At 38.1% G+C, this 24,547-nt stretch overlaps 2 protein-coding genes and 1 non-coding gene across 4 annotated transcripts; all 3 read left to right on the top strand.

Moving 5' to 3' along the window:
• Positions 1-1,505: 1,505 nt before the first annotated feature.
• Positions 1,506-2,518, top strand: LOC116121459 (uncharacterized mitochondrial protein AtMg00810-like). The gene is made up of 2 exons (XM_031407415.1): positions 1,506-1,953; positions 2,493-2,518. The coding sequence occupies exons 1-2, from the start codon at positions 1,506-1,508 to the stop codon at positions 2,516-2,518; spliced, it is 474 nt and encodes a 157-aa protein (XP_031263275.1).
• A 542-nt stretch (positions 2,519-3,060) lies between these two features.
• Positions 3,061-23,704, top strand: LOC116121465 (UDP-glucose:glycoprotein glucosyltransferase-like). 2 transcript variants are annotated; one of them, XM_031407420.1, is made up of 14 exons: positions 3,061-3,153; positions 3,228-3,358; positions 3,531-3,619; positions 3,796-4,139; positions 4,259-4,345; positions 5,371-5,435; positions 5,990-6,092; positions 6,394-6,552; positions 6,672-6,812; positions 6,954-6,997; positions 7,085-7,199; positions 7,384-7,536; positions 7,635-7,886; positions 23,648-23,704. In XM_031407420.1, exons 1-13 carry the CDS (start codon positions 3,151-3,153, stop codon positions 7,860-7,862), a joined length of 1,662 nt encoding a protein of 553 aa, XP_031263280.1. In that variant the 5' UTR covers positions 3,061-3,150; the 3' UTR covers positions 7,863-7,886; positions 23,648-23,704. The 2 variants fall into 2 exon arrangements, with proteins under 2 accessions (XP_031263280.1, XP_031263279.1); XM_031407419.1 differs by lacking the exon at positions 23,648-23,704 and having other exon boundaries at positions 7,635-8,289.
• Positions 19,744-19,849, top strand: LOC116121467. The gene has a single exon (XR_004126733.1). It is a non-coding gene; the product is annotated as a small nucleolar RNA R71 (small nucleolar RNA).
• Positions 23,705-24,547: the final 843 nt, after the last annotated feature.

Genomic DNA, 24,547 nt, shown 5'->3' with positions numbered 1-24,547 from the left:
GGATTGCTAGACATCTTCTCATCAGCTTGAGGGGGAGTGTTGAATTCCTAAGATTAGAATGTGAAAACTTAGGAGTTATTTAGGCATTATCTAGTTTTAAAATTTAAAAGTTAGGATAATCTTAATTTAGGGTTATTAAGATATCTAGAGTTAGTCTATAACTAGAGATGTATGATATGTATTTCTTTAAATGAATAAGAGTGAATAANTCTCTTCAGGGGGAGAACTTAAATGAAGATTGTTTTTGGGAAATAACACTTCCCTTAAGTCAGAATTCTAATCCTACTTTCACATCAACACCTCTAAACCTGAATTTACCCCTAACTCAACCTCTTCTAACTAGACCAGATTCTGAGGTTATAAGTCTCATTTCTATCAGAACAGAAAATCATGAAGTTGTAGGTCAGAAACACATAAAGACAAGGGAAGGATTAGCAAGACTCAATCAGCCAGGACTGAAATTTTATTCTCGGAAAGCTGATCATCAAAGTAATAAGCATCTTAATGATCTGCAAGGCCAATTATCCCAACCAGAAGAAGTCATTGACTCACAGTCATCAGTTGGAAAAAGTTTGTCCCTTAGTAAGTCTGAATCAAGCGATGATCTTCCTATAGCTCTTAGAAAAGGAGTTCGATCTTGTACTTTACATCCTATTTCTAAGTTTGTGTCCTATGATAAATTGTCCTCTGGTTTTCGTGCATTTGTTACTAATCTTTCAACTATAGAAGTTCCAAAATCAGTAGATGAAGCCTTGGATGATCCTAAATGGAAAGAGGCTGTAATGGAGGAGATGAAGGCCTTGGAAAAGAATAGGACTTGGGAGCTGGTGAGCTTACTAGAAAAGAAGACTATTGTTGGCTGCAAATGGGTTTTTACAGTGAAATACAAGGCAGATGGAACAGTTGAGAGATACAAGGCAAGATTGGTAGCTAAGGGGTTCACACAAACCTATGGAGTAGATTATCAGGAGACTTTTGGTCCTGTAGCCAAACTGAACACTATTAGAGTGCTTCTATCTCTTGCTACAAATTTAGATTGGCCCTTGCAACAATTGGATGTTAAGAATGCTTTCTTGAATGGTGATCTTGCAGAAGAAGTTTATATGGAGTTGCCACCAAGTTTTAAAGGAAATCAGGCTGACAAGAAGGTGTGCAAGCCGAAAAAATCTTTGTATGGCTTGAAGCAATCTCCTAGGGCCTGGTTTGAGAAATTTACTAAGGCTATCAGGAGTTATGGTTTTATTCAAGGACAAGCTGATCATACACTGTTTTTCAAGACTAAGGATGGTAAGATTACTATCTTAATAGTATATGTTGATGATATTATTCTTACAGGGGATAATCTTGAAGAAATGGATATGGTAAAAAAAGTTCTTGCTCAGGACTTTGAGATAAATGATTTGGGGCATCTAAGATATTTTCTAGGCATGGAGATTGCAAGGAATAAGAAGGGAATTTCTGTGTCTTAGAGGAAATATGTTCTGGATTTATTGAAGGATACTGGAATGTTAGGTTGCAAACCTGCTGAGACTCCCATTGAACAGAATGTGAAACTTAATGAGATAAATGGAGATACACCAGTTGATAAAGGGAGGTATCAAAGACTAGTTGGGAGATTGATATACTTATCTCATACTAGGCCTGACATAGCATTTTCTGTAAGTGTTGTAAGTCAGCATATGCACAATCCACAAGAGAAGCATCTTGAGGCTGTAAATAGAATTTTAAGATATCTGAAGAAAACTCCTGGAAAAGGACTGTTCTTTAGGAAGACTAATGAAAGAAAGGTGGAAGCTTTCACAGATGCAGACTGGGCAGGTTCAACGAGTGATAGAAGGTCTACCTCAGGATATTGTACATTTGTTTGGGGAAATTTGGTGACTTGGAGGAGCAAGAAGCAAACTGTAGTAGGAAGGAGTAGTGCAAGGGCTAAGTTTAGGGCAATGGCACAAGGTATTTGCGAACTGATCTGGTTGAAAAGATTATTAGTTGAGTTGGGAATCAAGATTGGGAACCTATGAAGCTCTATTGTGACAACAAGGGTGCAATTGGTATTGCACACAATCCAATTCATCGTGACAAAACCAAACATGTGGAGATAGATCACTAGTTTATCAAAGAAAAGATAAAAGAGAAGCTTTTGTGTGTTATATATCTACCTACAAGCCAGCAGACCGCCGATATCCTTACAAAAGGATTGCCTAGACAAAGTTTTGATAGTCTTATATCCAAGCTGGGAATGCTAGATATCTTCTCATCAGCTTGAGGGGGAGTGTTGAATTCCTAAGATTAGAATGTGAAAACTTAGGAGTTATTTAGGCATTATCTAGTTTTAAAATTTAAAAGTTAGGATGATCTTAATTTAGGGTTATTAAGATATCTAGAGTTAGTCTATAACTAGAGATGTATGATATGTATTTCTTTAAATGAATAAGAGTGAATAAGTTTTTCCTCTATTTTCATGTTACTTATATGTTTGTATTTATTTATAGGGAAGAATAGTAATCTCCTGAAATAAATGTTCAATTTCATGCTTATTGAGGTATCTTAATTTGGTAGTTGTTTAAACAATTTCTGTAGATTTTGTTCATCATGAAATCAAAAGCACACATATGTTTACTGATGTAGTGATTGTTTTAATTGCATCTGCATAAGATTTTTTTTTTTTTTGTTTATTTTTTTTAACATCTATCTTAGATGATTTCTAAGTGTCAATGCTTGCTCCTGGATTACAAAATGAGTTGTTGTCTAATCTTGATTTGAATTTTAATAATTTTTCTTTGGTTTTATCACGGTAGTGAACTGCATTTTTTTTTTGTTTCCGAAACCAGTTGTTTCTTTTGTTTATTTTGACATTGAAAACAACTATAGGAATAGGTCAAGACATTCTCTGGACTCGTGAATGTCGCTGGATCCCTAGATTTTGGTAGATGGCTTGTATTTTTCTCTTTATTATGAGATGTCTGTGCTCTGTGGTATCATGGAACACTACATTGTATATTTGCTTAAGACTCTGTACTTTTACTGCTTGCTTTCATCTGTATGGTCGAATAAAATCTCTGAATTTGGGTTTAAGATATTTTTGGTTTTTGGCAGAGTTCCCTTGTGGATCTTCCTCTGAAGAATTACTACAGATATGTTGTTCCAACCATGGTATGTCTCCTATTTAGAGAATCCTAGATTTGGAGTTTTTATGCTTAGTTACTTAGTTGGCTATTAATTTGCAGGATGATTTCAGCAATAGTGATTCCTCAATAAATGGCCCAAAAGCCTTTTTTGCAAATATGCCATTGTCCAAAACCCTCACCATGAATCTTGATGTACCAGAGCCCTGGCTTGTTGAGCCTGTTGTTGCCGTGTATGTTTCCTTCTGACATGACATTCTGATTTTTTTTACCTGCTGTTTACGTGCTTCTTAATATTTCTTTAGATAACACTCTGAAGGAAAGGAGTTTGTTTTCTGTTATGTGAAACTTCATGTTTATCCGGGTGTAATATTTATGCTCTCTTTTCTGTTTCTAATGTCTCAGTCATGATTTGGATAATATTTTGCTTGAGAACCTGGGTGAGACGAGGACGTTGCAAGCAGTTTTTGAGCTGGAAGCTCTTGTCCTCACTGGTGAGTTTGTGTTTCTCAAAGAATAATGTGAACTTTGGGACATTTACAACATCTTTACTTCAAAACTGTTCTCTTTACTAGTGAGGTTATGATCCTAAATTTTGTGCCTTTAATGAATGAGCCAAGGCTTAACATTTACCGGTTTTGTTTTGATTTTTATTGATTATTTCATTTAGGTCACTGTTTGGAGAAAGATCACGATCCCCCTCGAGGCCTTCAGCTAATTCTTGGAACAAAGAGTATGCCTCACTTGGTTGATACTCTTGTGATGGCCAATTTGGGTTACTGGCAGATGAAAGTCTCTCCTGGGGTCTGGTACCTGCAACTTGCTCCTGGAAGAAGTTCTGAGCTTTACATCCTTAAGGAAGATGGTGATGCAAGCCAGGGAAAATCATTGTCAAAACGTATCACCATAAATGACTTGCAGGGTAAAGTAGTTCATATGGAAGTTGTAAAGAAGAAGGGCAAGGAACATGAAAAATTGTTGGTTTCTGATGATGATCGTTCACAAGAAAAAAAAGTTGGTGCTTGTTATTATTGGCTGAAATAATTTGTCTGAAGGACTTTTTTAGTCAACAAGGTTGGCCTCATATAGGATGAGATCTATCATCTGAGAATGTTTTTTCTTGATTTTTACAGGGTAGCTGGAACTCTAACATTCTCAAATGGGCTTCTGGTATTATTGGTGGTACTGAGAATTCAAAAAAAAAGGAAAGCACTTCCGTGGTGAGTTCCTACATTTCACAATTTTGTGTTTTTGAGAAATTTTTTTTGAAAAAAGTTAAAAAAAAGTTGAATTGGGCTAGTATTATGATGTAGGATTTACAAATTCCTAAAATACCCCCTATGTTTGTTTTTTTACAAAACACCCCCTATAATAAAACATTAAAAGTTAACAAAAACACCCCTAACCCACTCTCAAATACGGACAGCTGGCCACCACCGTCGTATCGGCGCACGATCGGCTGGAGTTGCTATGGCCTTTTCTGGCCAGATCCACGGCAAAGGCCAGATCTACGGCTAGATCTGGCCATTGACGGTCAGATCTGGCTGTATTTGCTCGTCAACGACAGCCAACAAACGGTCGTCGTTGATGGTCAACGATAACCGTTTGTTGGTCGTCGTTACCAACCAGTTACGGCCAAAGATCTGGCCGTCAACGGCCGGATCTTTGGCCTTAGATCTGGCCGTCAACGGCTGGATCTTTGGCCTTAGATCTGGCTTTTTCCGATGACGGCCGGATCTTTGGCCTTAGATCTGGCTTTTTCTGACCAGATCCACCGTGGATCTGGCTGGAAAAGGCTAGATCGGCGCACTATCGGCCAGATTCAGTCGGTAGTGCGCCATCCTACCAGATTCCGGCCATTTTCCGGCAGTGGTGGCCAGAATCTGGTAAATGTGGATTGTTGGGGTGTTTTTGCAATTTTAAAAAAAAATATTTAGGGGTATTTAATTAAATTAATAAATTTAAGGGGTTTAAAAAAAGTTGAATAATATTAAATGTTTTTGGGTGTTTTACTGTTTAACTTTTTTGGGAATACTAAAAGTAGTATTCCCAAAAACCAACCACACGAAGCCAATTTGATGGCACGACATTTCTATGGAGGACGCAAAAATGCTTTTGTAAATGAATTTTATGTTATTGTTATGTGACAATAACCCTCTCCTTGGTAATTGCAATTTTAAATTTTATCTTCTTTGATGAATTTTATTTACTGAATTGTGATAAGTCCACACTTTTTTCCTCTCAGGACCGTAGGAAGGGTGAACGACAGGGAGAAATAATTAATATATTTTCTATTGCTTCAGGACACTTGTAAGTCTTCTTTTTTATGTTACTCAATTATGACCCCTATCTACGTTTATCTCGAGAATGTCAGTGGACATACCATAATATTGATATAATTAATTTCCCATGAGTTTCTTGGTTACCTAGGTTGTAGGGTCTATAAGTAATCCTCAGTTTATAACTTATTGAACAAGGGAAAGGTCTAGAGATTCCTAGGTATCTAAGGGGAAAAAAAAAGACGATACCACCAACCTGATTTTCTATATGTTTACCTTATTGTAAAGTGAACTACTAACTTTTGAGATATTTCAGTTGAAAGTTTTTGTTAAATTGACTAAACTAAAGCAAGTTTTGTTTAATTTTTACTAGTTGTTTGAAGGGTAAATTTAATGGTTAGTAATTTAACACTCCAAATGATCAATTAGAATCCTTTCAGAAACCATTAAGTGGGTATTTTGCCACCCACATATCCTGTGCACATCAACATTCATTGTTTATTTTGGTAATTTCTATCCCTTGTCTTTGAGTTCTTTTACATAGATTTTTATCAATTGCTAATGGTTAATTGTGTGCTGTGGCAGATATGAGCGCTTTCTCAAAATCATGATTCTAAGTGTCTTAAAGAACACCTGTCGTCCAGTGAAATTCTGGTTTATTAAGAACTATCTCTCGCCCCAGTTTAAGGTTTTGCATTTCTTGTATTCTCTTGTTAAATTTTAGAGAAATACTAGAAACACTCTCTTTTGTATTCTCTTTCTTACTCTCTCATTCTCATTGTCGTGTACAAAAGACAAAAAAAGGGGAAATAAATGATCACTTTCTTTTCCATTTTATTTGTCATTTTGAACACGTGTCAATTGGAGAGTGAGAAATAGAGTGCTAAAGAGAATGGTTAGGATTCCTCTAAATTCTATATTTGGATTAAAGAACATAAATAACTCAATTATCTAACATACATATACTCTTGTTAATGACACCTGATCAGGATGTGATTCCACATATGGCACAAGAATATGGTTTCGAGTATGAATTGGTCACCTACAAATGGCCAACATGGTTGCATAAGCAGACAGAAAAACAGCGAATTATCTGGGCTTATAAGATCTTATTCCTTGATGTTATTTTTCCCCTCTCATTGGAAAAGGTCGGTGTGTTTCTGGCTTAGGGTTAGATGACTCTATTTGTTGCATATTTGTTTTTCCATCTTTGCAACTTAAAATTTGTTGGAGAAGTTTTTAAATTGTACGATAAATACAACTGCAGGTTATATTTGTTGATGCGGATCAAGTTGTCAGGGCTGACATGGGGGAACTCTACGACATGGATTTAAAGGGAAGACCTCTTGCATATACTCCATTCTGTGATAACAACAAGGATATGGATGGATATCGATTTTGGAGACAAGTAAACACCAAAAAGTTTTCCTTTTGTCTTTGGTTTTTCGCTCCTGACTCTCATTGATCTCATCCTGGTTGTGTTTACTGATATGTCCGTGATTACACCTTTGCTTACTCTTTTTTTTCTTAATTTTCTTTATTTGAACAGGGTTTCTGGAAAGAACATTTACGTGGTAAACCATACCATATTAGGTAGGTGGCAGATATCAATTGTGCTGTCTATTATTTATTGGACTTATTAAAGAAATATGGGTTTGACATGTGCTGTATTTCCTGTAGTGCTTTATATGTTGTCGACTTAAAAAAATTTCGTCAGACTGCAGCAGGAGATAATTTAAGAGTTATTTATGAAACTCTTAGCAAGGATCCAAACAGTTTAGCCAATCTAGATCAGGTATGCAACTCAGTTTTCATATTAATAGTGAACTATGTCTTTTCCAGATTGATTGGTCTCCTTATGCAGAAACACACAATGTTTGGCACCTTTACATGTTCTTCGTCTTCTTCATTCTATTTTTTCCCTTTTGCAATATCATTAGTTTATTCCAGATTTATGTAAATTGCTTTTTGTATTTTAGGATCTTCCGAACTATGCCCAACATACAGTACAGATTTTTTCACTTCCTCAAGAATGGTTATGGTGTGAGTCATGGTGTGGTAATGTTACAAAATCTAAGGCAAAAACCATTGATCTTTGCAACAATCCTATGACAAAGGAACCCAAGCTTCAGGTAAATATAAATAATCCTCTTTTTGTTAGAAACTGCACTATTGATCATCAACGTCAAATTTTTTCTCTCTTTTACTCATCGGTTGTTTTTTTTCTCAGGGTGCTAGAAGAATAGTTTCTGAGTGGCCGGATCTTGACTCTGAGGCTCGACAGTTCACTGCAAAAATCTTAGGTGACGAAGTGGAGCACCAAGAGACAACAGCAGCATTTTCTATTCAATCAGATACTTCAAAAAGTGATGCTTCCGCTAAAGAATCAGGACCATCACATACTTCAACAAGTGATGTTTCATCGGAAGAAGACTCGGAATCTAAAGCAGAGTTGTGAAATTAACATATAGGCAAATTCAAGGTCAGATTACCTCCCAAGTTTCGGTTAGAATCTTCGGAATTCAATTTGCTTTCCATTAAATAGCATGTTTCAAGGTCGTCGCCTATGAGCAGGTTGAAGATTCTTCTCTTGCTTGCGGACTTTTGCTTTCAGGATGAATTCATCATTAAGATACACCTTTTCCAAGCAATTTTTTTTATAGATTGCTTCTGGAATGGCTTGTTAGAGTTTTGGAGGATTTAAGTAAAAGAGATTTATTTATAGACCAGAAGAAAGTTTAAAAGCTTGAAATAGTGAAGCTAAACCATTTTTAAGGGATAGAACATAGTAGAGAAATTTTGATTAAAATGTAACATTTCACGGTAATGGAATGAATAAGGTGTAATAGTTGAATATGTTTACAAAATTTTAACATTATTAATCATGCAAATTTGTTTAATCTAGCTGCATTTCATTTTTGTGATTGCAGTACTTGTTTAGTTGTTTTTGTATATATAAGTAAACTTCAACGGTAACAGGAATTTTTTTTTTTAAATAAATAAATAAAATATGATACCACTAAAATAAACATAACTTTTCTTGTTTCTCAAAAGGTCTATCATTTACAGAAGCCAAGTGGAGAATGAAATACTACTTAGTTTATAAATGGGAGATTATAACTAACCACCTGTAATACATTGTATAGCTAGTAATTCTTTGAAAAATATATGATAAAATCCACTAAATAACTTTTATAAACATATATAACATAATGTAAATCCAAAATTCTAATTTTTATTCACAAATAATATTACCTAACATTGATATACTTTAGTAACATAAGGTAATCTTGAACAGTGCCCCAACTCCACCACTTCTTGACTCCCCCGATCATAAATATCTAGTACCTGCAAAACAGTAAATTAACGGATTGGCACTAATGCTCGTAAGTAAACCAAATGTAATGCCCCAATTGAGGTACGCATTTATTGTTTCTTCTTTTGCTCTTATTTGAGTTGGGTTCTGTAATATTTGTTGGTTGACCTTCGTTGAGTGTTATGTTGAATACTTGCCCTGAATTCGTTGAAAATAGAAGAAGTTTTGTTTCAGTCTTCGCGGGGCGAAGAAGAATCTTCGCCACGGCGAAGAGGTGTTGAAGCCACGGGGAACCTGCTGGACAGTTTCGCCGTGGCGACAGGCCAATCACAATGTTGTTAAGTTTTAGATATTTTCTTCCCTAGGGCAATTTGACCATTCTACCCCTAATTAGCGGAAAGTGGGGAGTATTGAAAGGATTTTTCATGAGAATATGTTGCTATGGGGTGTTTTGGTAATGAATCAAAGGATATAGATAGAATTCCCAAAGAGAGTAAGGGCAAAATGGAAGGCTTGTGTAAATTTCATTAAAAGGAATTAAGACTTTCAAAACCCTTCATTCTACTTCTCCAACGCCACTCTGATGCGCGTTTACTACAACATGCAAAATTAGCAAGTATACTAGTCGCTCAAGTAATAAAGTGATGGGTAGGATATCGTTCCCACGAGGACTGTAGCAAATCACTAAGTTTCCTAATGTTATCAAGTTGAAGAAATCGAAATCTTTGGATTGGTGGGAGCAATTTTTAAAAGAAAAGAAAACAAAGCTGAAATTACAAAGAATTAAATCTTAACTAAAAGCAAAAAGAAACACAGAATATCAATTCAAGTAAACGGGCAGGTTTTGACTTCGTTTGGACTTATGGGTTAAACCTAAGATTTACACTATTTTCACATTCATGTACGATGGTTGTAAATCGGATTCACTATATGTTACATACCCTCTCGGGCTATGTTTTCCTATTCAATCTTATTAACAATCCGCACCCAACAAATTGAAAGTTAATAATTCTAAATTCATTAAGCATAAGAATCCTAAAGTGATTTCATAATTCTTGAATCTATCTCTAGCATCCAATAATAATGGTGAAGACCAAGAAGCCTAACATGAATTATTTCTCAATCTCATCATGTTCATCACATTCAGCATTTAAAACAGAGTAACACACAACCAAAACTTATTCATATGGAATAAAACCATCAAGTAATTAACCCTATAAATCCAACTACAATCAAAACCCTAACCCATAGAAATTAGTTCATAATAATTTAATACTACAAAAACGAAAAATAGAAAAACAAGTTATACATAATAAACTAGATGAAAGATAAGAGATCTTCCCAAAAGATGATCTTCTAGCAAAAATCTGAATCTTCCCTTCATAATCCCCAACTACAAGCTTTACTGTAAGAAAAGTGTAAAAACGGCTAAACCTAGAAAGCTGAAGTCCCCCTACAAGAAAACGTTTTTCCTTTTATACTTAGTCCAAAAACCCAGCCAAAAACACGCACACGCGAAACTATGCGTTTACAAAACTGAATAATTTGACTGTCGCTGCGGCGAAGAATGAAAAATCCCAATCGTCTCTGCCTAACTTCGCCGCGGCGAAGACAATTTCTTCACCGGGCGAAGCTCCTTCAAAAGTTCTGAAATTTACAGACTGCCACTCTGCTTGCCTCTTCGTTCGATTCTTCGATTTTCGGCTCTCTACCTTGGAACAAGCTTCATCGTGCTTTGTTCTGCTCTGGAACTCTCCTATCTTCTGAAATCCGCTCAATTCTGAGTCAAAACTATCAAATTTTGTCTTTATTTCCTCAAAAAGTACATTTTAACTGAAACAGAAAAGTAAAGAATTAAGCACCAATTCAGGTAAAATGCACTAAAAGTACCTGAAATCCGACAAAAAGATCAAATAAAACTGTTATAATTTACGGATTATCAACTACCCCCAAACTAAGAGATGCTCGTCCCCGACATACAGTACGAAACTAACGAAAACAAGACAAACAACGAAAAACAAAAACATGAAACATGCACACAAACTGACAAACTAAATTAACAAAACTCAAATACCACAATGATTTCCTAGACATTGCACGATCTCATAAATTGTTGAAAGTTTATTATCAAGAATGTTCGACATTCCAAGAAGTTATAAGCCACATCGACTGTCTTCCTCAATCGGTCCACCAAATAGGTAATCCCCACTTCAATCCACATTCCAACTTCCCGGTTATTTTTTGCAAAAATGGTAAAGTTTATCAAATGGTGGCGACTCCATAAGCCTAAATATCGAACTCTTCCACTAATGAGGACTAAACACAGATGAAATCAAAGGTCTTAAAGGCTTGTAATGTAGGATCGGTTCATGGGCTCCAATAAAGGATAGGAAACAAAGTAAGAGAACTCGGTTGTCCTAAAGCAAAACTCAAATCACATCGAAACCCACACTTCCTCAACACCAATTGACATGTCTACTCATCACAGTCTCCATACGCGTATTCTTAACTTTTGGAAACCATAAATACAGGGAGACTTGTTTAAGGTGTACGTGGCGTTGTTAAACCCGAGGTCGCCAAATACTGCTAGGCAGTTTTTAAGGCGGGTTCTGGTTTCCAGCCGGTATACCCTTAAACTAGGCTGCATTGTGTTCGACAAAAATTTTATTTTATTTTAATTTTTTTTTTTTTTAGAACACAACACTAGAATTGAATTGAGGTGACTACCTCCTTTTTTTAATTCTTTTCTCTCAACCCCCACATCATTCTTTTGATCTTCTTTTCATTTTTCTTCTCTTAACCCCCAAACTAATCTTTTGCTCAATTGTACACTCTTTTCGTCTCGGTTTTGCACTAAGACCGAATTCTCCTAAAGGTATGATAAAGTGTTTAGGGTAAAGAATTTACAAATCCGTTGTTTTCCAAGAAAAATAAAGCAAAGTTAAATGGCTCAAATGGCTGACTAATGAAAATTTCAATCATGGGTTGGCTAGAAAGGTTCAAACGTTCCAAAAATCGCCTAAATCATCTCCTCAACTATGTGTAATCCTAGAATTTCGCCTTGAGCATTTTCTCAACTAGTTCTAGATCCACCAACATTATCAGACTTTGCCTAATCGCATAAAATGAATCTAAGCATGCTGAAACAAATGAAAATCGTGGTTGAACCACTCAACAACACCTCAATCAAAATCCAGTCAATAAACGTAAACTTGAGCAATGCTTACATTTCTCACAATAAAAATTCAACAATCTTTCTCATCATTGATTTATACACTCATCATCGGCAAAACAAACAACTGAAAGAAAAATGCAACACAAAATACGTTTAATTTTTTTTTTATTTTTTTATTTTTTATACAATTTTAAGGTGTACGCGGCGTTGTTAAACCCGAGTCGCCAAATACTGCTAGGCAGTTTTTAATGCAGTTACTGGTTTCCAGCCAATATACCCTTAAAATAGATTTACAGTTTAAGGTGTACGCGGCGTTGTTAACCCGAGGTCGCCAAATACTGCTAGGCAGTTTTTTAAGGCAGTTACTGGTTTCCAGCCAATATACCCTTAAACTCAAATCTATTCCCTACCCCCAAACTAAATATGACATTGTCCCTAATGTTCCATTATGCACAAGTCAAAATAAGCACATAAAAACAAAAGAAAAACTAAGAACAAAATAGGTACGAGAATGCTCCCTTTATAAGTCATGAATTGTGCTCCACAATGTCACCCTGCTCGTTCTTCATCATCCAAGTTCTGTCAAAACAATAAACTGTGGTGTCCCTCATGTTAGAACGAATTCGCAACTAATATTGAAAGTATTACAACCTAAACTCGCCCTTTAACAACTACTAACTAAAACATTAACTAACAAATAACAAATAAAACAAATCCAAAACCAAAATAAAAAAAGTTTAGTTTCAACTGGACAAGAAAATTAAATGAAAGCAATTAAACCAAACACAAACAGGCTCGGGTTCAGTCTTGTTCTTCCTCTGATTCCTCTTCTTCCTCTGATTCTGGCCAATCATCTGAGTTCCAGTCAACCCAATGATACGCGGAGTGTCAACCTTCAGTTCCTTGAGCTGTCTGTCAGCAATTCAGGAATGCTCTTTGTCCGCTCACATCCCAATCCTGTCTTCTCTTCATGTATTTATCATGCCCATCATTTCTGCATCATCTCTTTTTGTGACCCTGTGGGCTGGATGATGTGGCCATGCTGTTCTCTGCCTCTTTGCCCCTGCTCTTGGTTGGGAAGCTTCCGTTCGGCAAGTGTCGGAGCTGGATTAATACGCGGCTCATCATCTTGAACCTTGACTCCTGCTTTTAGACACATGGCCGTGATGAGATGCGGAAACAGTAACTTGATCGCCCCTTTTGGGATGCTACCCTGACACTGTCATAAGATGTGTTCCCACATCCATACTCTTTCCTGTGGCAATAGAGTAGAGCAATTCCGCTTCTCATGAGTCACTGTGCTGTAGTGCGTCTCCGGCATTGTTTAGCACAGACAAAGTACTGCCTAGCTGAGCCTTGGTGTCAACTGTGTTCCTTTGAGTGTCTTTTTCTTTTTTTTTTTTTAGACACTTCCTATGCTGTCCCAGTTTTTGCTATGACCGGCAGATAATATCATCATCATAGCCTGATCTTTTGAACTCCACATACTCATCACTGTAATGAAATGTTCGGGCAAGTTATAGAATTTGTTGATATCCCTTGCTGGAATGGCACATCCTCCCCTCGCATAAACACAATCCCATCCTGACTCTCGGGGAATTGGCATAGAACTCTCTCCACCAACGGTTCTACACCCTGCACATCAGAGCACTCATGAACATGTTCCAACGTCTACCCCTATCCAGTCCACAGATTGTGGTGCTGTCATCCACGTTCAGGGATGAAACCCTTATCCTTTTCTTTGATCAAGTCCTCATAACGTTTACGGGCGACCTCGTTTACAAACCGTTGTTCAACGTTTCTTCCCCTTCCCCGTATGCTTAATTTTCGAAGCCATTGATTCACTGAGATTCAATCCAAACTGTTAACCCCAAGGAATTACCCCTATAAAACCATAACCATGTCCAACCTGCAAAAACCATCCACACTTCCAAAAATTGCAATTCAACCCCCAACTACGATTTTTTTATTTTAAGATGTAGCCGGCGTTGTTAAACCAGAGGTTGCCAAATACTGCTATGGTAGTTTTTAAGGCGGGTTCTGGTTTCCAGCCAATATACCCTAACTAAATTTCCACATCAAAAATTCAAAAACAATCCACACTTCTAAAAATTTCGCAATTCAACCCCCAAACTACGATATTTCAATTCAACACAAACATTCCAATATCAACCACACACTTCTAACAATCAAAAGGCTTCAAACTTCTCAACATGAATCACAATCACAACTCAACAAACCCAAATTCTCAAGTTAAAAGTTCACAATTTTTTTTTTAGATCTACGATTATAGACTAAAATTTTCCAAAATAAAGCTTTGGGTTTCAGAGATCTTACCAATATGAAGGCGTTTGCACCACCAATTGACCCAGAACGACCCAACAAGAAAACCCCAAATTTTTTATCCAAATTTTTTGTGAAATTTTTGTGAAAATTGTTGTTGAAATGGTTTGATTTGGTGTTTGGAATGATGTGAGTGATTATGGTTGGAAAAACAAAATAGAAGTGAAGATTGAAAGTGGGAAAATTTGCTCTCAACTTAAGATGCAAGCGGCGTGAAAAATGAAAGAAAAAGTTGATATTTATAGAAAAGGCTCTTCGCCGCGGCGAAGTTCATCACGCATAAACCCTAAAAATTTCCCAGGTTTCGCCACGGCGAAGATAATTCTTCGCCGGGGTGAAACATTCCCGAGACCACAAGGCCAACTTCGCCTCGGCGAAGAAAATTTCTTCACCGCGGCGAAATGCCTTAGCCAATTTTCACAATTTTATTCCTTTTCTTCGCCGCGGCGAAGACAATTACTTCGCCTCGCGAAATCTTCCCGAGAGCACAAGTCTTATCTCGCCGCAGCGAAGACACTTACTTCGCCTCGGCGAAATCATCCGGAGCAAACCTGGTATCTTCATGTATCTCACCGTGGCGAAAAATTTTCTTCGCCGGGGCAAGTCTGGAAATTTTCCATACCTTCCTTTGGCTCAAGACTTCACCTGAACACTCACAACAAAAACATCATCAAATTTGAAACAACTGAGAATGAATAAAATACTGGAACAACTAAGATTAACTCAAAAAGCTAAAAACACTTGGGTTGCCTCCCAAAAGCGCTTGTTTATAGTCGGAAGCTTGACTCTCTCCATCATTTGGTTGGAATTTCAAGTCAGATTGGGGTGAACTTGCAACTCTCACCCCTTCAATGTATGGCTTCAACCTCTGTCCATTAACCGTGAAAGTTCCCTTTTCCTCATATGTGACTTCCACTGCTCCGGATGCATGAATCCTCCTTATCGTGAATGGCCCGGACCATCTAGACTTAAGTTTTCCGGGGAAAAGCCTAAGTCTAGAGTTGAACAACATACTTTCTACCCAACTTCAAAAGCCTTGACCCGGATGTGCTTGTCGTGCCACCTTTTTGTCTTTTCTTTATAGTTTCGGGCATTTTCATATGCTCGAGACAAACTCACCCAGCTCATTCAACGTTAGCATTCTATCCTCTCCCGCGGCTTTCAAGTCCATTTTCAATTGCTTGACGGCCCAGTATGCCTTATGTTCAAGTTCTTCGGCAAGTGGCCACCTTTCTATAGACCAATCTGAACGGAGACATACCAATTGGGGTTTTAAATGCGCGATAAGCTCATAACGCATCGTCCAACTTTCGTGACCAATCCTTCCTCGAGCATTGACTGTCTTTCTAAAATTCCCTTCATTCTCTATTCGATAGTTCCACTTGTCCGCTCGTTTGTGGATGGTAGGGTGTTGCCACCTATGTGTCACTCCATACTAACTCAGCAGTGCATCCATTTGCCTATTGCAAAAATGTGATCCTCCATCACATAATTGCTCGTGGTACTCCAAACTTGAGAAAATATTCTTCCTCACAAAATTAATCACCACCCTAGCATCATTAGTTGGCAATGCAACTGCCTCAACCCATTTCGACACATAATCCCACAGCCACCAAGATATACGAGTTCCCAAACGAACTTGGGAAGGACCAATGAAATCTATCCCCCACACGTCAAAAATTTCAACCACCAGGATGTGTTCACGGCATCTCATCTCTTTTTGAAATACTCCCCATCCGTTGACATTGGTCCACTCCTGGATCATCCGGAAGGAATCCTTAAAGAGGTTGGCCAATAAAACCCAGATTGTAGCACCTTCGCTGCTGTTCTAGCTCCCCCAAATAGCCACCTACTTCCTCTTCATGACAATGCCTTAAAATGTTCTCCATTTCTTCCTCCGGGACACATCTCCGTATCATTTGATCCGTACAGTGCCTGTACAAGAACGCTCTCTTCCCAAAATATATATTTAAATCAGAGAAAAATTTCCTCTTCTGTTGAAAGGTCATACCACTTGGGAGCACCCTTGATGATAGGTATTGCAAAGTCCGCATACCATGGTGCTTCTTCCACTCTCATCAGCTTCTCATCCGGAAATGTTTCTAAAATTGGCATTTCCACCTCATCTCCCTTGATTGGTCTCTCAATTCTTGACAAATGATCAGCTACACATTTTCCGACCCCTTTTTGTCTCGAATCTCCAACTCAAACTCTTGAAGTAGTAGAATCCATCTTATCAATCGAGGCTTTGCTTCTTGCTTCGCCAGTAGGTGTCTGAGTGCTGAATGGTCTGTGTACACGATCACTTCGCACCATAAATAGAACGAAACTTGTCAAAAGCAAACACCACAGCCAATAATCTTTTTCATGGTGGTGTTTCTTGTGCATCAACAAGTGTCTTGCTATCATACTGAATTACATGCAACACTTTATTTTTTTCTGCCCTAATACTACCCCTAAGCAAAGTCACTAGCACACACATTAGTTCAAATGGCAGTCCCCAATCAGGAACTGCAATAATGGTTGCGAAACTAGCAATTTTTTAAAGTTAAGAAAGCATGCATGCAATCCATCAAAATCAAAAACAACATCTTTATTCAATAGATTGCAAAGGGGTTTGAGATCTTAGAAAATCCTTTATGAGCGTCTTTAAAACCCCGCATGCCCCAGAAAGCTTTGGACTGCTTTGACATTTGATGGCGGTGGTAGCTTCTCAATACTTCTATCTTTGCCCGATCAACTTCAGTCCCATCCTTGGAATCCTATGCCCGAGCACATTCCTTCTTGGCCATGAAGTGACATTTTTCCCAATTTAACACCAAATTTTTTTTCCTTGCATCGCTACAAAAAAGAGACAATTGTTAGACAATTATCGAATGATGACCCAAAAACTGAGAAGTCATCCATGAAGACTTCTATGAATCTTTCCACCATGTCTCCAAGATTGACATCATGCTTCTTTGAATGTTGCTGGTGCATTGCATAACCCAAACGGCATTCTTCGGTAAGCAAAGGTGCCGTAGGGCAAGTGAAAGTCATTTTCTCTTGATCCTCCGGAGCAATGGCGATTTGGTTGTATCCTGAATAGCCTCCGAAACAGTAATATGCATGTCCTGCCAACCTCTCCAACATCTGATCGATGAAGGGCAATGGAAAATGATCCTTCCTCGTCGCCTCGTTCATTACGGTAATCATGCAACTCTCCAACCCGTTACCGTCCTTGTTGGAATCAACTCATTACTCTCATTCTTCCACGGTAATCCCTCCTTTCTTTGGAACAACTTGTACCGGGCTCACCCATGGTATTGGAAATCGGATAGATGATCCCCGCATCTAAGAGTTTCACCACCTCCTTTCTCACCACTACTTCCTTCATTGAAGGACTCAATCTCCGTTGTGTTGTACCCCGTGCTTAAAGTCATCCTCCATGAGAATCTTATGCATGCAAAATGAGGGTGAATAACCTCTAATGTCCGTAGGGTCCATCCAATCGCCAGTCTATGTTCCCTCAACACTCTAATCAACTTCTCTTCCTCTAAGGCACTCAAATCTGCACTAATATCACCGAAAAAGTATTTGAATCTCCAAGAAAGACATATTTGAGGTGAGCGGTAAAGGTTTCAGTTCAAGCCTTGGAGCTTCTTATTTATTTTCCTTTGCCTTCTCTTTGTCAAAGTCAAATTCCTCAAATTCTGCATCTTGACTCTCTCTCAATCGTTGGAGTGCTTCTAACATTCTAGCACAATCATTCCTTGCTGATCTTTCAACCTCCACCGTTTTCGATTTGGTTCACCGCTTCTAGAGTAATTCCGGGATGTTTTCTTCCTGGACTCCACAACAAGTTCATCCACCACATCCACACTAAAACATGAATCTGCTTCGACGTGGACGAAACTTCATTGCATCAACACAATTAAAAATTACTGTTTCATCTTGAACCCTTACAGCAACTTTCCTTCCTGCACGTCAATCAGTGCTCTCCCCGTGGCCAAGATGGTCGGCCCAAATGAGAGGAATCTCCTTATCCTCTTCCATGTCCAGCACTACAAAGTCCGCTGGAAAAATAATCTTCCCACCTTCACTAATCCCCACCTCACTCCCCCTCGGTGCTTTATCGACCGATCGTGCCAGTTGCAACGACATTGTCGTTGGCTTCACTTCACCAATCCCTAATCTCCTGAAAACAGAAAAGGGCATCAAATTTATACTAGCTCCTAAATCACAAAGCACACGATCAAAAGTAATATCCCCTATAACACAAGAATAGTAAAACTCCCCTGGATCTTTGAGCTTCGGGGGTAGTTTCTCTGTGCGAGATTGCACTGCACTATTCCGTTAGCATCACCGTTTCCTCATCTTCTAACTTCCTCTTGTTCGAAGTATCTCCTTCAGGAACTCGCTTACCTCGGCATTTGCTGTATTGCATCTGCAAAAGGAATGTTAATATGCAATTTTTTAAAGATTTCAATGATTTTCGAAAATTGCTTATTCTGATTCTTCTTCTTCAATCTCTGAGGAAAAGGTACAGGTGGAGTGTGATGAGCTAATTCTTGGTGGTATCTCGGGAATGGCAATTTCTCCTTCTTCTTTTGCTTTTCATCCTCTTTCTTGTTCTCTTCCCCTAAGGCACCTGAATTTTCTTCACAATTAATCTCTTCATCAATTCTCTCTCAAACTCTTCCTTTCCGGTTGCTCCCCTTCTTTCGTAGACTGCCTCTTCTTCCAAAACTGTCCCACTTCTCAAATGATGGCATTTGCTTGTTCATGTGGTTGGTCACTGTGTTGCTTGGTAGAGAACCCTGTGGTCTATCATTCAGCTTCTCGGCCAATTGCCCTATCTGTACCTCAAGATTCCGAATAGACGCCCCTTGGTTTCTAAAGTTTGTCCTCGTCTCATTCATGAACCCTGTAGACTCTTGCATGAATTTACCGACACATCCTCCAACTTCGACACTCTTGGATCACCCAGTTGATTGGTCACCCCTGCTGGGTTATTTGGGACTTGCCTCTGGTTCCATTGGTTACCCTGTTGGTTTTGATTTCCCCAAGCCAGATTCGGATGATTTCTCCACCCTGGGTTGTATGTGTTGGAGAACGGGTTGTTCAGTTGTCTTTGATTCCCTGCCGTAGTTCACTTGCTCCGTTGATGAAGATAACGGTGCAATGGTTGCCAACTTGGCATTCGCTGCTCACATGGTTTCCTGCACAAAAATCACATGTTAATTGAGGTGCTTGTATAGAATTTACCTGCATAGTTCCCAACTGTTTTTGGAGGGCAGTGAGTTGGGCTGAGCTAGTGCTGTGAAAGCATCTACTTCATGAAGACCCGACGATTCCCTCGTGTTACTCTCTCATTCGTCTTTGATAGTTGTTGCTTGCGAAAACCTCAAGCAACTCATACGCCTCTTCAGGTGTCTTATTCTGCAAAGCTCCCTAAAGCTCATCCACCATGGTTTGCACGTTACCCACAACCATTGTAGAATGTTTGGACTTGAGCCAAACCGCAAACCATGATGTGGGCACTTCCTCATCAATTCCTTGTATCTCTCCCAAGCCTCGTACAACGACTCGCATCATCTTGTAGAAATGATGTGATATCATTTCTCAACTTTGCTGACTTCGCTGGAGGAAAGAACTTGGTCAAAAAATTTTGTGCCAGATCATTCCATGTTGTTATCGTGCCCGGTGGTAATGCCATTAACCACCCTTTTGCTTTATCTCCCAATGAATGGAAATAACACAGCCTATAGCGTCATCCACACTCCATTTGACTTGAAGGTGTCGTAAATTTCCAGGAAATTTGCAATGTGCTGATTTGGATCCTCCTTCAAATCACCGTTGAATCTTACCGACTGCTGGATCATCTGGATGATTGCCGGCTTGATCTCGAAGTTGTTTGCCTGCACTGTAGGTCTAGTAATACTTGACCCACTTCCATTTACTGTGGGAACTGAAAATTCTCTCAGTGTTCTATTTTTTCTGTCAGCCATTTCAACAACAACTTCTTCCGATTCTGTAGTAAGTGTATCTCTTTCTCTTCTTTCTCTTGTTTAATCTTCTTACAGTCCTCCAAGCTCAAGGTCAACAGGAACCACTGGTTGACCTTGCTCTTCGCATAAACTGAATGAACACAATTGAAAGAAAAGTACAATCACACTCAACAAAAATTAAAAGCAAATTAAAACTTCAATCTAGTTAAACTCAAGGAAAACCTAATTGAACTTAAACAGTCCCCGGCAACGGCGCCAAAACATTGATGCGCGTTTACTACAACATGCAAAATTAGCAGTATACTAGTCGCTCAGTAATAGTGATGGGTAGGTATCGTTCCCACGAGGACTGTAGCAAATCACTAAGTTTCCTAATGTTATCAAGTTGAAGAATCGAAATCTTGGATTGGTGGGAGCAATTTTTAAAAGAAAAAGAAAACAAAGCTGAAATTAAACAAAGAATTATCTTAACTAGAAAGCAAAAATGAACACCAGAATACAAATTCAAGTAAAACGGGCAGGGTTTTGACTTTTGTTGGACTTTATGGGTTAAACCTAAGAGTTACACTATTTTCACATTCATGTGCTGTGTTGTAAATCGGATTCACTAATATGTTAACATACCCTCTCGGGCTATTTTTTCCTATTCAATCTTATAACAATCCGCACCCAACAATTGAAAGTTAATAATTCTAAATTCATTAAGCATAAGAATCCTAAAGTGATTTCATTAATTCTTGAATCTATCTCTAGCATCCAATACTATAATGGTGAAGACCCAAGAAGCCTAACATGATTATTTCTCAATCTCTCATGTTCATCACATTCAGCATTTAACAAGTACACACACACCAAACTTATTCATATGGAAATAAAACCATCAATAATAAACCCATATAAAATCCAAACTATATCAAAACCCTAACCCATAGAAAATTAGTTAATACTAATTTAATACTACAAAACAAAAAATAGAAATACACAGTTTAACATATAAAACTAAGATGAAATAAGAGATCTTCCCAAAGATGAATCTTCTAGCAAAAATTTGAATCTTCCCTTCAATAATCCGCCAAACTACAAGCTTTACTCTAAGAAAGTGTAAAAAACGGCTAAACCTAGAAAGCTGAAGTCCCCCTACAAAAGAAAACGTTTTTCTTTTATACTTATTCCAAAAACCCAGCCAAAAACACGCACACGCGAAACTGTGCGTTTACAAAACTGAATAATTTGACTGTCGCCGCGGCGAAGAATGAAAATCCCAATCGTCTCTGCCTAACTTCGCCGCGGCGAAGACAATTTCTTCACCGGGGCGAAGCTCCTTCAAAAGTTCTGAAATTTATAGAACTGCCACTCTCTGCTTGCTCTTCGTTCGTTCTTCTCGATTTTCGGCTTTCCCCTTGGAAACAAGCTTCATCGTGCTTTGTTCTGCTCTGGAACTCTCCTATCTTCTGAAATCCACTCATTTCTGAGTCAAACTATCAAATTTTGTCTTTATTCGCTCAAAAATACATTTTAACCTGAACAAGAAAAGTAAAGAATTAAGCACCAATTCAGGTAAAAAATGCACTAGAAAGTACCTGAAATCCGACAAAAAGATCAAATAAAAACTGTATAATTACGGATTATCACACTCTCCTCTCTTGCTTCCTCTCAATTTCTCTTTTCTTTGTTCAAGAGTTTTAAGGGCTTTTGAGTGGATTAAGGGTAGAAAATCAATCTAGGCACCCTAAGTAGAATTCTTGCTTTGGTTTTGAAGCTTTGTAGTTTTGTATATTTTGATTATTGAGGGTTTTGTTCATTTGTTTAAGATAGAGAAAAAGTCAAGCTTATCAAGTGAAAGGAAGATTAGTGAATCTCTCCATAACAAGTAAGTGAATCCCAACCCAAGTTGAGATTTGAGAATTTTCTTGATTAGGGTTTTGAAGCAATGATTTATGTATGTGATATACATGTTATTGCCATGTTATTGAGGCTTAAATAGAGATTTCTGGTGCTTTGTGATTGTTTATGCCTTTCAAATATAAGTGGATTGTGGGTTGGAAAGGTAGTTGGAGATGGAATTGAAGGGTATTGTGGAACCCTTTTGGAAGTGTCTTTCTTTGGCAGGTTATATGGCTATGTGAGGGATATTCTCCACATTTTGGATGGTTAGAAAAGATTTAGAATTATTGTTATAGAGTTTTATTATGCACTTGAGTTGTTTGATGAAATGCCTAATAGAGGTTTGAGTATGATGTGAACCTTAATTCTTGCAACATGCATGTTGGCATTTCATAGTGCATTAGTGGAGATGAACCATCCATAAGCATTAATTGTGCATTGAGAAGTGACCTAAGAAAGAGTAGAAACTTTGTGTATGCACTTACTCTATGAGTAGAGAACTTGGTGGATGCAACTACTCTAAGGGTAGAGAGAATGAGAAGTGCTATAGAGTGTGAGAAGAGTATAGAATTGGGTTGATGCTTTGTGATCATCACCCGACAGTTATGAGAATCAGGTGGATGCTTTGTGATCATCACTCGACTAGCCATTAGAAATGGTCGATGCTTGTGATCATCACCCGATAAGTAGTAGAAACGGTGGATGCTTTTGATCATCACCCGGTTGTTATTAGAAAGGGGTTATGCTTTGTGACCATCACCGACATTTATTAGAGAGTGGTTGATGCTTTGATCATCACACCCGACAGTGATTAGGAACGGGTTAATGCTTGGTGATCGTTACCCGAAGTAACGAGAACGGGTAGGTGCTTGTGGTCCCCACTGAATAGCTACAAAACCGGGTAGGTGCTTTGTGATCTCCACTCGGTAGTCACTAGGATAGGTTGGTGCTATGTGAACTCCACCCGACGTCATGAAGAGTGGGATGTGGCTATGTGAATCCATCCGGCCGTACCTCCGTAAGATGAGGGCATGACGTTTAGGAGGAAAAACAAAGTGTGAGGAAAGATTAAGATTAATACATACGGGGATAGACAGATAAAGGGTTTTACTTACTGAGCATTATTTTGTGCTCACCCCGTTATTTTCCTTTGTGGATGCAGGATCTAGGTGTTGATGCAGTCGGAGGGGCGTCGGCAAGCGAGGAGCAATAGCTACACTGTTTCCCCTATTTTTGACTTTTAAAATGGCATTTTTGTAAATGACGTTCTTTGTGTATAAAAGACATATGACTTATAATGAAAAGAAAGTTTTTGGGCCCAATTTTCTATCGTTATTATGCCTGCATTGTATTAGTTTACAGTAGTTGTTACACCAAACTACACTACTGTGTTTCCTCCGTTACTCATATTCTGATTTTTCTTTTCTCACTTTATTCTTTGATTATGCTCTTCATTCTTTTCTGTTTCTGTTTCTCTTATGTTGTAATCTCTTTCTTTTCTTTTCTGATTCTCTTTCTTTTATTCTTCTTTCTAGTTTGCCGATCGGACCAGGTTGATGCATGGATTTGGAACCCTGGCCATGTGAGTGGGTGCAATCCTCATCTACATGCACTACTCATGGACTGTATAAGTACTATATCTCTCTGATGTGGCCGCTTGCTCATGGCGGCGTGCATGTAGGTATACTTTACTGGGTACAGTCCTCATCCACATACACTACTCACGGACTGTACAAATACTATATCTCGCTGCTGATGCCGCTCGCTCGTGGCGGCGTGTATGTGGGCATCTCTATCACTCACGGGTTCCCCATCGCAAAAAAAAACTTATATCATAGTATAATATAGAAAGAGAATATAAATAGATACTATACACATTTCAACATGAATTTCCAAGCTATGGAAATTCTACACTTGCATTCTTTAAAAAAAAACATACAGTTTCCATATATGAACATAGCCTCCATGGTCATTCATTACATCAAACATATATGTTCATACAATCATTAAATAATCACAAAGACCACTCATTCAAACAAGCTTCACAACCCTTTAAACATCATTTTCATACTTGGAATCAATTATAGATTATTAGACTACAAATAAACTAATAAAGTGGAAGCACTCTTGAGATAGTCATTCTGCACACATCATATTTAAGAAGGCATATCTCTAGTTATACACATCAGATTGCTATGATCTTGGTCTAATTTTAAAGCTTAGAGAAAGGGCTACAACTTTTATATTTATGACTCAACCCAGTTCGATAGCTAAGATGCCCAAAAATCACTTAGAAGATCACGGATTTGACAGGGCAACCTTGGTAACATGCCCACTTTAAGGCTTTCCATACCTATTTACCTCCACTTACTCCCTAACCTTTCCTAACCATTATACCCTGTGAAAACAGGTTAAAAGATCAATAAAATACATTC

The sequence above is a fragment of the Pistacia vera genome, unplaced genomic scaffold (genome assembly GCF_008641045.1).
Source record: "Pistacia vera cultivar Batoury unplaced genomic scaffold, PisVer_v2 Contig985, whole genome shotgun sequence".
Classification (NCBI taxonomy): domain Eukaryota; kingdom Viridiplantae; phylum Streptophyta; class Magnoliopsida; order Sapindales; family Anacardiaceae; genus Pistacia; species Pistacia vera.
Note: the sequence above shows the minus strand (reverse complement) of the source record. Positions and strands in the feature narration are given on the sequence as shown.

Excerpts from the sequence above, each read along its gene's own strand:
- LOC116121459 (XM_031407415.1), top strand. The coding sequence starts at position 1,506 with ATGTTAGGTTGCAAACCTGCTGAGACTCCCATTGAACAGAATGTGAAA. Across the intron at positions 1,954-2,492 it reads GTTTAGGGCAATGGCACAAG|GGAAGAATAGTAATCTCCTG; the intron begins GTATTTGCGAAC and ends ATTTATTTATAG.
- LOC116121465 (XM_031407420.1), top strand. Across the intron at positions 5,436-5,989 it reads TCTATTGCTTCAGGACACTT|ATATGAGCGCTTTCTCAAAA; the intron begins GTAAGTCTTCTT and ends GTGCTGTGGCAG. Across the intron at positions 6,998-7,084 it reads GGTAAACCATACCATATTAG|TGCTTTATATGTTGTCGACT; the intron begins GTAGGTGGCAGA and ends TATTTCCTGTAG.